General features: G+C 41.4%; 1 protein-coding gene across 1 annotated transcript in view; it reads left to right on the plus strand.

The window, feature by feature from the left end:
* PSMD14 (proteasome 26S subunit, non-ATPase 14) overlaps positions 1 to 14,764 on the plus strand; it is a 133,805-nt gene that overhangs the window by 50,816 nt on the left and 68,225 nt on the right. The window contains exons 3-5 of the mRNA XM_089659993.1: positions 4,530 to 4,601; positions 9,096 to 9,215; positions 12,978 to 13,048. Of these exons, the coding sequence (XP_089516119.1) occupies positions 4,530 to 4,601; positions 9,096 to 9,215; positions 12,978 to 13,048 (263 nt within the window). The remainder of the gene's footprint in view (positions 1 to 4,529; positions 4,602 to 9,095; positions 9,216 to 12,977; positions 13,049 to 14,764) is intronic.

A 14,764-nucleotide genomic window follows, 5' to 3' on the forward strand; every position in this document is an offset into this window, starting at 1 on the left:
TTAGTAAGGCTGGTTCAGCAGAAACCTGCTGACTTTTGGTCAATGTGTACATCTATATGACAGAAGCTGGTCTAATGACTGGCGATTGTTAAAGGAACATGCTGGAAAACCAGCATCCGATCAGCGCTTGCAGCCAGTAGCTGCAAGTGCTGATCAGTGTAGTATACAGAGACAAAGTGGGAGAGATTGCTGCATCAACATTAGTTGTGTTAGTGCTCTGAGCTGTCATTTTTTTGTTTTTTTTGTTCAGCCTGTGTGTACCCAACTGTTCAGGAAATGATCTAGATGACATTTGTGCATCTTGTACCTTTTTAAAAACAGGTTAGCAGTGGTATCTACCATATTTGACATGCTCACTTTAGGGCAGGGGTGTCCAAACTTTTTTCAAAGAGGGCCAGATTGGATGAAGTGAACATGGTGGAGGGCCGAACATTTTTCCGAACATTCTTTGAACCATAACAATTAAATGCAAATAAATTATTTTATGCCAAGTTAATTGCAAACGACATACTTTTCATTTCATAACATTAAGATCAACTGACAGCTGAGTTTTCACAATGTATTGAAAATAAATTTTAAAAAAACTTACCTGCACTAATGTGAAGGATGAAAAAGGTAGCTGGAGCTGAAGTCTCTGCTCGGCAGCCGGGAGGGGAAGAGAAACACACTTCACGCTGGAAGCCCGGCCCTGACGTCACCGCCCTCTGTCGTTCCCAGCGCGGCGCAGTCACGCATGCGCACTGCTCTCAAGCAGAAGACTGTCTGCCACAGAAGGGAGGGCCGTGCGACAGCCGCATTTACACAGACCAGGGAGAACGCGCCGCAGTCAGGCATGCGCACTGCCCTCTGCTCTCAAGCAGAAGACTGTCTGCCATAGAAGGGAGGGCCACATTACACAGAGCAGGGAGGGTTGTTGGAGGGCCGTATTAAACCGACCCCCGGGTCATAAATGGCCCGCGGGCCAGACTTTGGACATGCCTGCTTTAGGGGAAATGCAACTGCATATATCATTTGGAGGTATTGCTTTTACTGCAGATTTTCAAGTGTAAAAATTTGTACTGTTTATGACTCATTCAAGACTGAAGGTTCTATTTCATGTGTAATAAAGAAATATATACTTGTTCAGTCATTTGAGCTTCGGAAGATTTTACCCCCCATTCGTGAGCAAGGCATTTTTTGCTATTTAGCTCTGTGCTACTTTAACTGTTAATTGCACGGCCATGCAGTGCTGTACCCAAACAAAATGTATGTAATGTTTTCAACAAATATAGGTTTCTTTTGGTGGTGTTTTATCACCAATTGGGTTTTTAATTTTTTGTGATATAAACTAAAGACCAAAAATTTTGAGAAAAAAAAAAAAAAATTTTACTTTCTGCTAAAAAAACATATCAAATTAAAAAAAATCTAATTTCTTCTAAAATTTTTGCCAAAATATATTATGCTACATGTCTTCGATGGAAAAAAAAATCCCAATAAGTGTATATGGATTGGTTTGCATGAAAGTTATAGCATCTACAAACTATGGTGTGTATATATGCTGGAATTTGTTTTTCTTTTCATACTACTAATGGTGGTGATCAGTGACTTATAATGGAACAGTGTTCGTGCGGCCTGGCCATGAAGGGGGTAAAACTTCCAGAGGAGTCAAGTGGTTAACATGTAAAAACTAAAGTAGTTTTTTTTTTTTCTTCTTCTTCACATACCCACGCTTCTGTATATTCGCCGCCCCTGGTCCCAGTAGATCCGCTACTGCTCCTGCAAAAAGGTTCTCCTCTACTCCCTTTCCTTCAGCATTAGCCAATCCGTGCAGATCATGGTTATAGGGCTTTGTTAGTTAAAAAAAAAAAAAACTCCTAGATTCAAAGCAAATTTGTCAAGCCCTTAGATATATACACTATATTATTATTATACAGGATTTACTATATTGCCAAAAGTATTGAGTCGCCCTCCAAATCATTGGATTCAGGTGTACAATCACCTCCACGGCCACAGGTGTATAAATCAAGAACCTAGGCATGCAGACTGCTTCTACAAACATTGTGAAAAAATTGGTCGCGCTCAGGAGCTCAGTGAATTCTAGCGTGGTACCATGATAGGTTGCCACCTGTGCAATAAGTCCATCCATGAAATTTCCTTGCTACTAAATATTCCAATGTCAACTGTTAGTGGTATTATAACAAACTGGAAGCAACTGGGAACAACAGCAACTCAGCCACGAAGTGGTAGGCCACGTAAAATGAGAGAATGGTGTCAGCACATGCTGAAGCTCACATTGTGCAGAAGTCACCAACTGTCTGCAGAGTCAATAGCTGAAGACCTCCAAACTTCGTGTGGCCTTCAGATTAGCACAATAGTGCGTAGAGAGCTTCATGGACTGAGTGTCCATGGCCAAGCAACTACATCCAAGCCTTACATCACCAAGTGCAATGCAAAGCGTCGGACGCAATGGTGTAAAGCACGCCACCACTGGACTCTAGAGCAGTGGAGACGTGTTCTCTGGAGTGATGAATTGCGCTTCTGTGTCTAGTAATCAGATGGATGTGTCTGGGTTTGGCAGTTGCCAGGAGTGCAGTACTTGCCTGACTGAATTGTGCCAAGTGTAAAGTTTGGTGGAGGGGGATTATGCTGTAGGGTTGTTTTTCAGTGGTTGGGCTTGTTTTTCAGTGAAGGGAACGCTTAAGGCAACAACATGCCAAGACATTTTGGACAATTTTATGCTCCCAACTTTGTGAGAACAGTTTGGGGATGGCCCCTTCCTGTTCCAACATGACTGCACCAGTGCACAAAGCAAGGTCCGTAAAGACATGGATGAGCGAGTTTGGGGTGGAGAAACTTGACTGGCCTGCACAGAGTCCTGACCTCAACCCGATAGAACACCTTTGGGATAATTAGAACAGAGACTGCGAGCCAGGCCTTCTCATCCAATATCAGTGCTTGACCTCACAAATGCGCTTCTGGAAGAATGGTCAAACATTCCCATAGACACCCTCCTAAACCTTGTGGACAGCCTTCCCAGAAGCGTTGTAGCTGTTATAGCTGCAAAGGGTGGGCCAACTCAATATTGAATCCTACGGACTAAGACTATATATATATATATATATATATATATATATATATATATATATATATATATATATATATATATATACACACACACACAGACACACAGACACACACACACAAAAATATGAAAACACAACATTATTTGCAGGTGTGAAAGTGACGACATGTTTCATGTTGGCAGCATACGTGATGTAACAGTCTTTTGCTTCTGCTGTGTGATGAGACACCTAGCTAACAGATGGGAAGCCTCACTTTTATCATTAACTGCGTGCTCTGCTAGTAATACAGAGTCATGTTAGAACTTACTGAACTTAAAAGAGGGCAAATTGTTGGTGCGCTTAGCTGCTCCCTCTGTGACTGAAGTTGCCAATTTACTGGCCGTGTCGCGAGGTACAGTATCAAAGATTGAGGCATATACAGTTTCCAAAAAAAAAAAAAGTCTGATGAGCATGAGTGCAGTCGACAGTCAACTGAGAGAAAGAGAGAAAAGGACATTGTGCAGAATTGTGACCTGAGATAAGAAACCAAAAGTAACTGCAGCGCTTTATCTCAGTCCTGTGTTTCCTCCCACACTGCATACATGTAAAGTGCTGTGTAAATTGACGACACTATACAAGTACCTGAAATAAATTTAGGTAACATCGTGCATGCACAAAGTTGGACTGAGAGGTGCATATGTCAGCACGGTGAGCCTGTTGCACTCTAGTGCCCTGCACAGTGCATGCATCCTAACATGTTTCAGACTCTGAAGGGTTAGAGGGGTTGTTGTTGTTCAGATGGCTGTCAAAGTAGTAGAGAGGAGATGCAAAGAGAACACAGGAAGGTCCTCACTTTATTCAGAATAGACTTGTTGCTGACCAAAGGTAAGGAATAAATAAACAGTGGGAGAAATCAAAATTTCAGTAAAAACAAACTGGCTGGAATTTGTTTCTCTGACATAAACCCCCTATTTAAACCCAAAAACAAACCTGTTCTGCTTTCCATGTGGTGTGGTGGCTCCATTGGTTTTCTTTTTTTACCAGGTTTTTTTCACCTTGCTCACTGTACAGTATGTCTGCTTGAGCAGCGTTGTTTCCCATGCTGCTCTCCTGATTTGGACTGCAGTTATCCTTTTTCTTCACCTCATTTATGTTTGATTTGGACTGCAGCCAACCTTTTTTCGCCTCATATTTGATGGGGATGTTCTTTAGCTCACAGAAGATTGCTGATGAGATTTTTTAGAAATCTCAGTTCTCTGCACAGGAAGCCTCAAGGATGCTGGATTTCTGGCAGGATCAACATGTATTTTTCTATACTTTGCAGAAAATGTACCTTTCCTAAATGTTATTTAAATATACTGTATATATACCATGGAAATAAATGGCCTTTAAATTACTTAATCCCCTTCTATATTATCTCGCAGCATTGAAGTGTTTTTTTTTTGTAAGTACACAAATTGATGGACAGTTGTTGCTTATGTTTTTCAGGGCCCTCCTACCGATGCTCCTGCAGTGGACACTGCTGAACAGGTGTATATCTCCTCTCTGGCTTTGCTTAAGGTAAGAATTTTGGTATAGAGATCAGAGCTTTTTCCTTTGTAATTACTGAGATATCCAAGGTTAATCTTTAAGGGGGTTTGCAGTTCCTGTTTATTACTTTTTGAAAAAGGTATACTAAGCCTTTAAGATCAAAACCGTATCAAAGTAGCAAATGCATCAACACAGATTTAATCGGTGTGCTTTTACTAATTTTTTGCAATGATGCTTCTAGAGCAATGCACCTGTGATCAGTGTATTGCAGGTCCAATACACAGGCCTTTTCAGCATTTTTCCCCATCCTCGGGTCCATTCGGACCATACTCATGGGCCTGGATGAAGTGCAACTGGAATACAGAGCTATGTAGTGCTTAAGAGTGAGATGGGTTGCTGTGGGGGCAGATGGGACATGTATGAATTCACTGAGTGTTTGCAGACCCGGATGACATGGCCGTGCGGGTGAAGCTATACACAGCTGTGCTGAATTCAAATGATCATAAAATGCTCCATGAAGAAGCACCCTTTGCTTCAGGAAAGGAGAAATGGCAGTTTGGGTTTTAGTGATGTGACCATGGTTCATATTACACACTAAATATGGTTGTAACTTGAAACATAGTATAAAATCTGAACTTAGACTTTAAATTGGTGTCTGTTAGTTTATTCTCCTAAAGTTTATTCAGCTATGGGATGTGGGCATTACCAGTGCAGAGCTTGCTCAGGAATGGCAGCAGGGAGGTGTGAGTGCATCTGCACGCGTGGTGAGGCAAAGACTTTTGGAGAAGGGCAGCTAAGAAGCTACTTCTAAGCCACTTCTCTCCAGGAAACACATCAGGCACAAACTGATATTCTGCATAATGTACAGGGATTGTACTGCTGAGGACTGGGGGTAAAGTCATTTTCTCTTAATCCACTTTCCGATTGTTTGGTGCATCCGGAAAAAACCTTGTCCGGAGAAGAAAAGGTGAGCACTACCATCAGTCCTGTGTCATGCCAACAGTAAAGCATCCTGAGACCATTCATGTGTAGGGTTGCTTCTTACAATTTTTCCTAAGAACACAGCCATGAATAAAGAATGATACAAAAACATTCTCCGAGAGCAACTTCTATCAACCATCCAAGAACAGTTTGGTGACGAACAAAGCCTTTTTCAGCATGATGAAGCACCTTGCCATGAGGCAAAAGTGATAACGAAGTGGTTTGGGGAACAAAACATCAAAATTTGGCCAGGAAACTCACCAGACCTTAACCCCATTGAGAATTTATCAATCCTCAAGAGGCAGGTGAACAACCCCCCCCTCCCCACAAATTCTGACAAACTCTTTAAGTATTGATTATGCAAAGATTGGCTGCCTTCAGTCAGGATGTGGCCCAAAACTTGGTTAACCGCTTGCCCTCCTGAGGATTTACCCCCCTTTCAGGCCAGGCCATTTTTTGCGTTACGGCGTTGCTTTACTTTAACTGACAATTGCGCATGCATGCAACACTGCACCCAAATGAAATTTACGTCCTTTTTTTTCCCACTAAGTGAACTTTCTTTTGGTGGTATTTGATCGCCTGTGTGGTTTTTATTTTTTGCGCTATAAAAAAAAAAAAAAAGGAAGACTTTTGATTTTTGGTATTTTGAGAAAATAATATTTTTGACTTTTTGCTATTAAACATGTTCAGTAAAAAAATTAAAAAAATAACATTTAGTCATAAATTTGCACCAAAACATATTCTGCTACGTGTCTTTGCTAAAAAAAAAAAAAAAATCCCAATACTTGTAAATTGGTTTACGTTAAAGTTATAGTGTTTACAAATGGCAACATAGATACTGGAATTTTTTTTTTCACTAGTAATGGCGGCGATCAGAGACTTATAGTGGGACTGCGGCGGGCATTCTGACACTGGGGGGAACTGACTTGGTGTCACTGATATCCCCAGTGACACCAATACAGTGCTATAAAAAAAAAAGCAATGACACTGTACTAATGGCACTGGGCAGGAAGGGGTTAACATGAGGGCCAATCAAAGGGTTAACTATGTGCTGGGAGTATTTTATTGTGGGGGGGGGGGGGTGTTGGTGCTTCACTGTAAGCACACTGCTCTGGATGGCTGTGCTGTGCACAGACATCTAGAGTATTGTGCCCGAGCCGACAGAGGACTGTTAGTAAACAAAGCAGTCCTCCTCACTGTCGGAGATGCTGGTTAATCACTGGGTGTCGGTGGGGAATCACCGGCTGGGACCCGGTGATTGACGGCCGCGAATGGCGGATATACAAAATCACGTATGTATACGTGATTTTGCGCACCCTTGCCGCTCTGTAGCAGTATATCTGCTGTAGGGCGGTCGGGATGTGATTAACAGTATGCCAGGGCGAATTGCAGAGTTCTTGAAAAAGAAGGGTCAACACTGCGAATATTAATTCTTTATATAAACCTAATGTAACTGTCAATAGAAGCCTTTGACACTTATGAAATATTTGTAATTATACTTCAGTATACCATAGTAACATCTGACAAAATAGATTTAAAAACACTGAAGCAGCAGACTTAGAGGAAATTAATATTTGTGTCATTCTCTAAACCTTTGGCTGGGGCTGTACACATAGATGAAACAAATCATCTTACATACGTTGTACCTGTTTATATGCAGTCTTCTCTTCATTACATTTGTTCAAAGTGCAGAATTTATAAAGCTTGTCTGAGCTTTCAGAAAACAAGGGGCAGAGAGCTGAACTTACAAACTGCAGAGCTCAGTGTGGAGAGCTCTGAGAACCGAGGGAAGAGAGACACCCCCTCCACACAGCTCACAGGAACAGAGCTGAAGCTGTCAACCAGCTGGGGATCCCTCTCCTGACACCATTTTCTTTTGGTGTCAGAAAAACTTGTCCGAAGCAACAGAGGAAAGAGGCAGCAAACAGACATTACACTTAGTGCTCTGGATAGAGATAAGTACACACTATATAAGGATATGCTTTGTAAATGTCTTGCAACCACTTCTCTTTTCTGGCAGTATCATGCTCACTGTTCTCAAGAGATGGGCTCTTTAATGAAGCAGGTTGCCAATATGTTTAACCCCCTCCCGCCCGCCATATAGTCCAATGACAGACGCAAGGCGGTTCTCTCGTTCTGGGAAGACATCATATGACGTCCTCCCATTCTCACCGTGCATGTGCGGCTCCGGGAACGTGCAGCACGGCGATCAGCGGTGCGCTGTGTCCCTCGGACACAGTGGATCACCGATCCACGGAAAGAGCCGAAGATGTTGGCTCGGTCATGTGATCAGCTGTGTTCAATCACAGCTGATCGCATGTAAACAGGGAAATCCCCGATATTGGCATTTCTTACCTCACGAGCTATCATGCTGACAGGTCCTGAGGAGAGGACAGCCAGTAATCGGTATTCCTCGGAGGGGACATGTGCGCTGATCATCAGGGCACTGAAGATCCATATGCCCTGATGATCAGTGTAGCCCAGCAGTGCCACCTGTCAGTGTCCATCAGTGCCAGCTCTCAGTGCTCTTCCATGCCACCTGCCAGTGCCCATCAGTGCCACATATCAGTGCCTACCAGTGCACATCAATGCCACATATCAGTGCCCATCTGAGCTGCCTTTCAGTGTCGCCAGTCAGTGCCACCTATCAATGCCAGTCAGTGCTGCCTATCAGTGCCCGTCAGTGCTGCCGGTCAGTGCCCATCAGTGATTCCTGTCTATGCCCATCAGTGCCTCCTCATCAGTGCCACCTATCAGTGTCCATCAGTGCAGCCTATCAGTGCCCATCACTGCAGCCTCATTAGCACACATCAGTGAAGGAGAAAAAGTTTATAACAAAAACTAAGAAAAACGTTTTTGTTTTTTCAAAATTTTCAGTGGTTTTTGGTTTATTTAAGAAAAAAATAAAAAACCCAGAGGTGAATAATACCACCAAAATAAAGCTCTGTCACAAAAAAGTGATAAAAATTTCATATGGGTATAGTGTTGCATGACCACGCAATTGTCATTCAAAGTGCAACAGCGCTGAAAGCTGGAAATTGGCCTGGGCAGGAAGGGGGGGTATAAGTGCCCTGTAGGCTAGTGGTTAAAGTAAACCCTTCATGAGATAAACATGTTGGTGCTGCCCTGGAAATTAAAGTTGCCTGACTAATATTCCAACTGGTAGATCAAACCACCTCCTATCAAGATAAAGCTTTGGGCTGTTTGTATTTCAAAGTTACTCTTTTAAATATTGCCAACATCATAAATCCTACACAAGGAGCATACAACTCATCTAAATAGTCTAGGATTTATTTATTTTTATATCTTCTTGGGTTATACGGTTCCATTTAGAATTACATCTTTGTCTCCTCCATACATCTACAGTATATGATTCTTGAACAATTTATAGGTTACATACAGAGGAACTAACCTTGAAAAAAATGAATTTAACATATCTATATAGTTGTGGATTTTATGATTAGTGGTGAAATTCCATTGACCTCATACTTTCCCTAGCGTACACAGGTCCTTTTTGTATTAATGGTTTCCCTCTCATTCTAGATGTTAAAGCATGGACGGGCTGGTGTCCCCATGGAAGTGATGGGACTGATGCTAGGGGAGTTTGTGGATGATTACACAGTCAGAGTTATTGATGTGTTTGCCATGCCTCAATCTGGAACCGTAAGTCTTTTTTACTTCAATTGCATTTTATTTGATTTTTTTAACTAAAAATAGTCTTTTACTTTTTTTTTTTTTTGTGTGCAGAGAATAGAACATCTGCCTTTTTTTCTGTCTGTGTCCCATTAGGGAGATTTTCCTTTAGGCCTCATGCAAACTGATCGTTTGCTCAACTCTTCTGAATGCCTTTTCTCTTGGAAGGAAAAAAGCTGCTTAAAAAAATGCAGTCATACCCGAGTATTGCACACACGTTTAAGTGCTATTGCACACATTTATGCGCTTTTGTTCAGTATTGCATTCTATAATAAACTATTATTCTGGCAATTAGAATGTATTAACGAGAAAAACGGGAAAAAAAAACCCACCAAATGCCTGTGAAAGCAGTGTTTTTAAGCCCAGTGTGCATGAAGCATTAAGTAATTGTAAAGGGGGAAGGTTGTTTTTTTTAAATAATAAACATATTATACTTACCTTCTCTGTGCAATAGTTTTGCACAAAGCAGCCCTGACCCTCTTCTTCTCTGGTCCCCCGCCAGCACTCCTGTCTCCCCCCTCCCTTTTGAGTGCCCCCAGCACTCATGTGGGCTCAATCCCGAGCTGTGCTGTTTGTTTCCACTGATACCTGGCCCCCATTCCCACCTCACTGAGCGAGCCAGGACCATCTCTGTAGCAAAGATGAGGAGAAAAAAAAAATATAATGTGTGTGTGTTTGTGTGTATACGTGGGCTCGCTCGCCCCCCCTTTCCTGACCTGCTGAGCTGCATGCTCGGATAAGGGTCTGGTATGGATTTTGGGGGGGACCCCCACACCATATTTTTTTTTTTTTTTTAATTTTGGCGTGGGAGTTTCCCTCAATCTATACCAGACCCGAAGGATTCTTGGACAATTTCATGTTTCCAACTTTGTGGGAACAGTTTGGAGATGGCCCCTTCCTTTTCCAACATGACTGCGCACCAGTGCACAAAGAAAGGTCCATAAAGACATGAATGAGCGAATTTGGGGTGATCCAGTAAAAGATAGTGCAGCGCTAAAAGACATAAAATCAATAATAATCTAATAAATAAATCATGCAATTGTAACACACAATGATTAGTGATGAGATCTATATGGTGTACATAATAACTAAAGTGCTCAAAAAGTGCATACTGAAGTCATCTCCACACCTCCTACTAACAGTAGGTATATCATGAATCTCCTACAATTGGGGAAATAACACACTAAGTGACTTGTGCAAAATAAATACCATACAGTGACCAAACTAATAATAAATAAATACCAAATCCAATCATATAATAAAATGGTAGAAAATATATATACTTAGCAAATAAAGTCTCTAATGGTCCATAAATCTTCCAAACAATTGTGCTTCAAAAACAACCTTCCATGCAGAGTGAAAACTTTGTGAAATTTGTGATTGTGTCAGCACACATATCCTCAGTGGCTAAATTGCCCCCTCACCTCCTTTTAGCAACCCACTGGGCCACCTTGATTTCAGGATCAATGCGTTGGTACGAGGTGATGCAGCTTCCGGTACGCGGTGACGCACATCCGGATTGGACGCCATCTTAGGACACCCAATATTCCTAACCCATGTTACACTGTTAAGGTATCAGTGTAGAGTGTTGGCAGCTTCAGTATTTAGGTATCACTTCCTTTAAGCGCAGGAGGAATTTTCCAGTTGATTCTATAGAGTTTGGGGTGATGGAGCTTGACTGGCCGGCACAGCGTCTTGACCTCAACCCAATAGAACACCTTTGGGGTAAATTCTAGCGGAGACTGCAAGCCAGGCCTTCTCATCCGACATCAGTTCCTGACCTGACATGCGCTTCTGGAAGAATGGTCAAACATTCCCATAGATACACTCCAAAACCTTGTGGACAGCCTTCCCAGAAGAGTTGAAGCTGTTATAGCTGCAAATGGTGGGCCAACTCAATATTGAACCCTATGGACTGCCATTAAAGTTCTTGTGCGTGTAAAGGCAGGCGTCCCAATACTTTTGGCAATTGTGTGTGTGTACACAGGGATTAGACAAAAATATGGAAACGCTACATTATTTGCAGGTGTGAAAATGACATGTTTCATGTTGAAAGCAGAAGTGCTCTAACAGTCTTTTGCTTCTGCTGTGTGATGAGACACCTAGCTAACAGGTGGGAAGCCTCACTTTTGTCAGTAACTGAGTGCGTTATGGCGGTTATGACGGCATATACAGTTTCCTAAAAAAAAAGTCTGCTGAGCAAGTGCAGTGTATTCAGATGAGCGAAAGAGGCAAAAGGACAATACGTTTCGCAATATAGTGTGTGTATATGTGTGTGTATATGTGTGTGTGTATATATATATATATATATATATATATGTATATGTGTGTGTGTGTGTGTGTGCGTATATGTGTATATATATGTATATATGTGTGTGTGTGTGTGTGTGTGTGTATATATATATATAAAATACTTTTTTTTTTTTTTTTAATCTTTGCTGCAGAGATGGTCTTGGCTCCCCTTTTTTTCTCTGCAGTACAGCACAGGGCACCTTTGTGTCTTCTCCTCTGGCAGTAGCTTTGTGGGAACTATTGGATGAGCAACAATGAGCCTTAGTGGACATTTTATTGTGGCCAGCTGTCGTTTTAATGCCCCTGTAGTTTTCAGTAGTACAGGGTTGTAACATAATGATGCAGCCGCCACAGTCAGTGATCTTTACTATTGGCCCAAACCGCACATCAGCCACGCCCACAGAAGCTTGAACTGCAAAGACTTCTGGCACATGCAGTCACCACTGCTTTTTGCTCACCACCATACCACTCAAAGGAGAAGAACAGAACTGGAGTGGTCAAGCTACCACTGCATTACATTCCTATAAAATAGTTATTCAGCTAAATAGGAATAAATAAAGAGCATACATTGTTCATGGAGAGGGGTTTAGTGGAATTATGTACTTGGATGTTTGTAATTCTATTTTAAAGTACAATTGTTGAGGCTGCTTTATCTCAACATCTGTGGCTCTCATACTTTATTTGCCATATGCCAGAACAGGATGTGTAGAAATGTTAAAAATGTCTGGCCCCTGATTTTTTTTTTTTTTTTTTTTTTTTTCCTGCCTTCTAAATGCTTGATGAATTTGGGCAGGCTTGACCACATCCAAAGTATGATAGGTCTCCCTTTTCAGTATTTATAATAGACCTAAATTTACATTTTTAAAATGTACAAGTTCAACCGCAAAAAAATGTTTGGAAAAAAAATGTGTGTCAATGAATACCCTTGCATGATTTAACATTTAACAATACCAGTTATATTGTTGCCATGAGTGTTTTTTTTTTTCCTGTGGGTTGTTCTAGAGCATGGCTTTGAGTTTAGCTGCTTTTCGGGAATTTTCACAAAATATATTTTGTGCAGCCTAAACTGCCTTTTTCCATAATGCCATCGCTAATGTTTGGATTGGCCTTACTCATAACTGTGTAGGCTTTCTACAAAACTGTCATGTTTGTCACAAATTGCTCCATTTGCTAATTAACTTGATTTTAGAAGATGAATCCTGCTTCCTTTAACAGTTTTGTGTCTTGTTTTGTAACAGCAATAACCCTTTACCATTAGCTAGCTGAACAGCTTGGTTTGCAACTATCATCCCCTGCTGCAAATATTGAAATAAATTGGGCATATTTTCATTATATACATGTTGATTTATTTTTAAAAATTGGAAAATCATGTTGTGTAGTTCCTTCTCATACAAATAAACCTAAAAGCTAGGGTTAATTGATGGTAATTGTGTCTTATAGGGTGTTAGTGTGGAGGCAGTGGATCCCGTCTTTCAAGCCAAAATGTTGGACATGTTGAAACAAACTGGAAGGTAAGATATTGCTTTAGTACCATGTATGTTAACACTTTTGCTGCCAGAGCCGCTTTTGCATTTTTTACACGTTTAAAATCTAAGTTTAGGCCTACAGATTAGTTAAACCCCCCAAATTATGATATACCCTACATACATTATAGACCCCGGAGGATAAAATAACTCAAAATTTCAATAAAAAATATAGCTAATTTTAGGGCACAAAAAGCAATATATTACCCATTTTTGGTAGAGTATAAAAGATAAGGTTGCGGTGAGTAAATAGACACCCAACAAGTCAAGCTTTAAATTTGTGCGTGGCCAAAGAAAGACACACTTCGGTACCCTATATTTTTCATTGGTGACGCTTTAACCCCTAGATGCCGAGTGCATGAAAATATGCGGCCTCTCTGCGCCTGGGCCTTGACGCCGAGCGGCCGCATATTTGCATACCATTTGAAAATACATATGTGCTGAGAGCACGCACCCTGCGGTCTCCCAGCACGTATGTGCGTGACTCACAGAAAGGTCCCGATCTCCCCATGCGATTGGGACCTGTTCCAATCATGTGACAGCGAATCACGGCGGCCACATGACCCTAAAACGCCACCGCCTTCCGGCTTCTGAAACTCTTAAAGGGCCGGGACGCGTCTGCGCAAAGGGGTTAAAGGATAAGTTCACCTTTCACAGGTAAAAAAAAAGAGCATTTTTTTTTGGGCTGCAGTCTTTAAGGCTTTGCACCCATGATCAGCAGATTTCAGGTGGATTGCCTGGGTCCTGCAGAATTTCAGTAAACTGTCTGCCCGTACCTCATATGGCAGGCAGTTACTGATTGGCAGGGACAATCAGTGGATTATGAGAGCGCTCACCAGCGCCCTCGCAGTTTCAGCAAGCTGTCACCCACAGAGGCCGATGGTACATGTAATTAGTTCATTTACAGACTTTGTGATTGAATGACTTAGTCAAGTGGGCCGAGCCCCGTACGGCTGCGCTGTTTTTGAATTTTGACAGTGGGTGCAGGTAGAAGATCCCCTGCTTGCTGTCACAGGAAGGGGAGATCGAGGGTGACAGGAGGCAGGAGCTGTAACATGCTATGTGTTCCACCCTAAATATAGGTGGAACATATAATATGTTCCAAAGTTGAACTTATCTTTTAACTCTTTCTCTGCCTCTGAGTTGTTTTTGCGAACACGTTTAAAAAAAATTATTTTAGACCTGAAAAATACATAAAACCCTTAAAACATTATATATTTTCTGAAAGCAGATACCCTAGAGAATAAAATAGTGGTAGTTGCAATTTTTTGTCTTACGAGATATTACCAAAAAGATCTAGGAAATGTAAAATTTTCAGTAAAATACACGCTAAAGTGATTTTCAGGGCAAACAAACGCAATAAATTATTTCAATTTTTGCTGAAATATAAAAGATGAGGTTGCACTGAGTAAAAGGACACTCAACATGGCAAACCTAAAATTTGTGTGTGCCCGTGAAATTGTGACAAATTTGAGTACCCTATATTTTCTATAGGCAACGTTTCAAAAGTCCCCTATAGGTCATCAGTTTAGTGTTACGGAGGAGGTCTGGTGTTAGAATTATTGCTGTCACTCCGGCGTGCGTTGCGATATGTGACACGTATTGCAATCAATGTTTTCATGCATTGATGCGTTCGTTTACTTTCATACATGCATCTGTGTGGGGGGACGGATTTTATGTGCTTGGGTGTAACTTTAATTTTTT

Source organism: Staurois parvus, unplaced genomic scaffold (assembly GCF_062004578.1).
Source record: "Staurois parvus isolate SC_StPar_1 unplaced genomic scaffold, SC_StPar_1.0 ptg000031l, whole genome shotgun sequence".
NCBI classification, from domain to species: Eukaryota; Metazoa; Chordata; class Amphibia; order Anura; family Ranidae; genus Staurois; species Staurois parvus.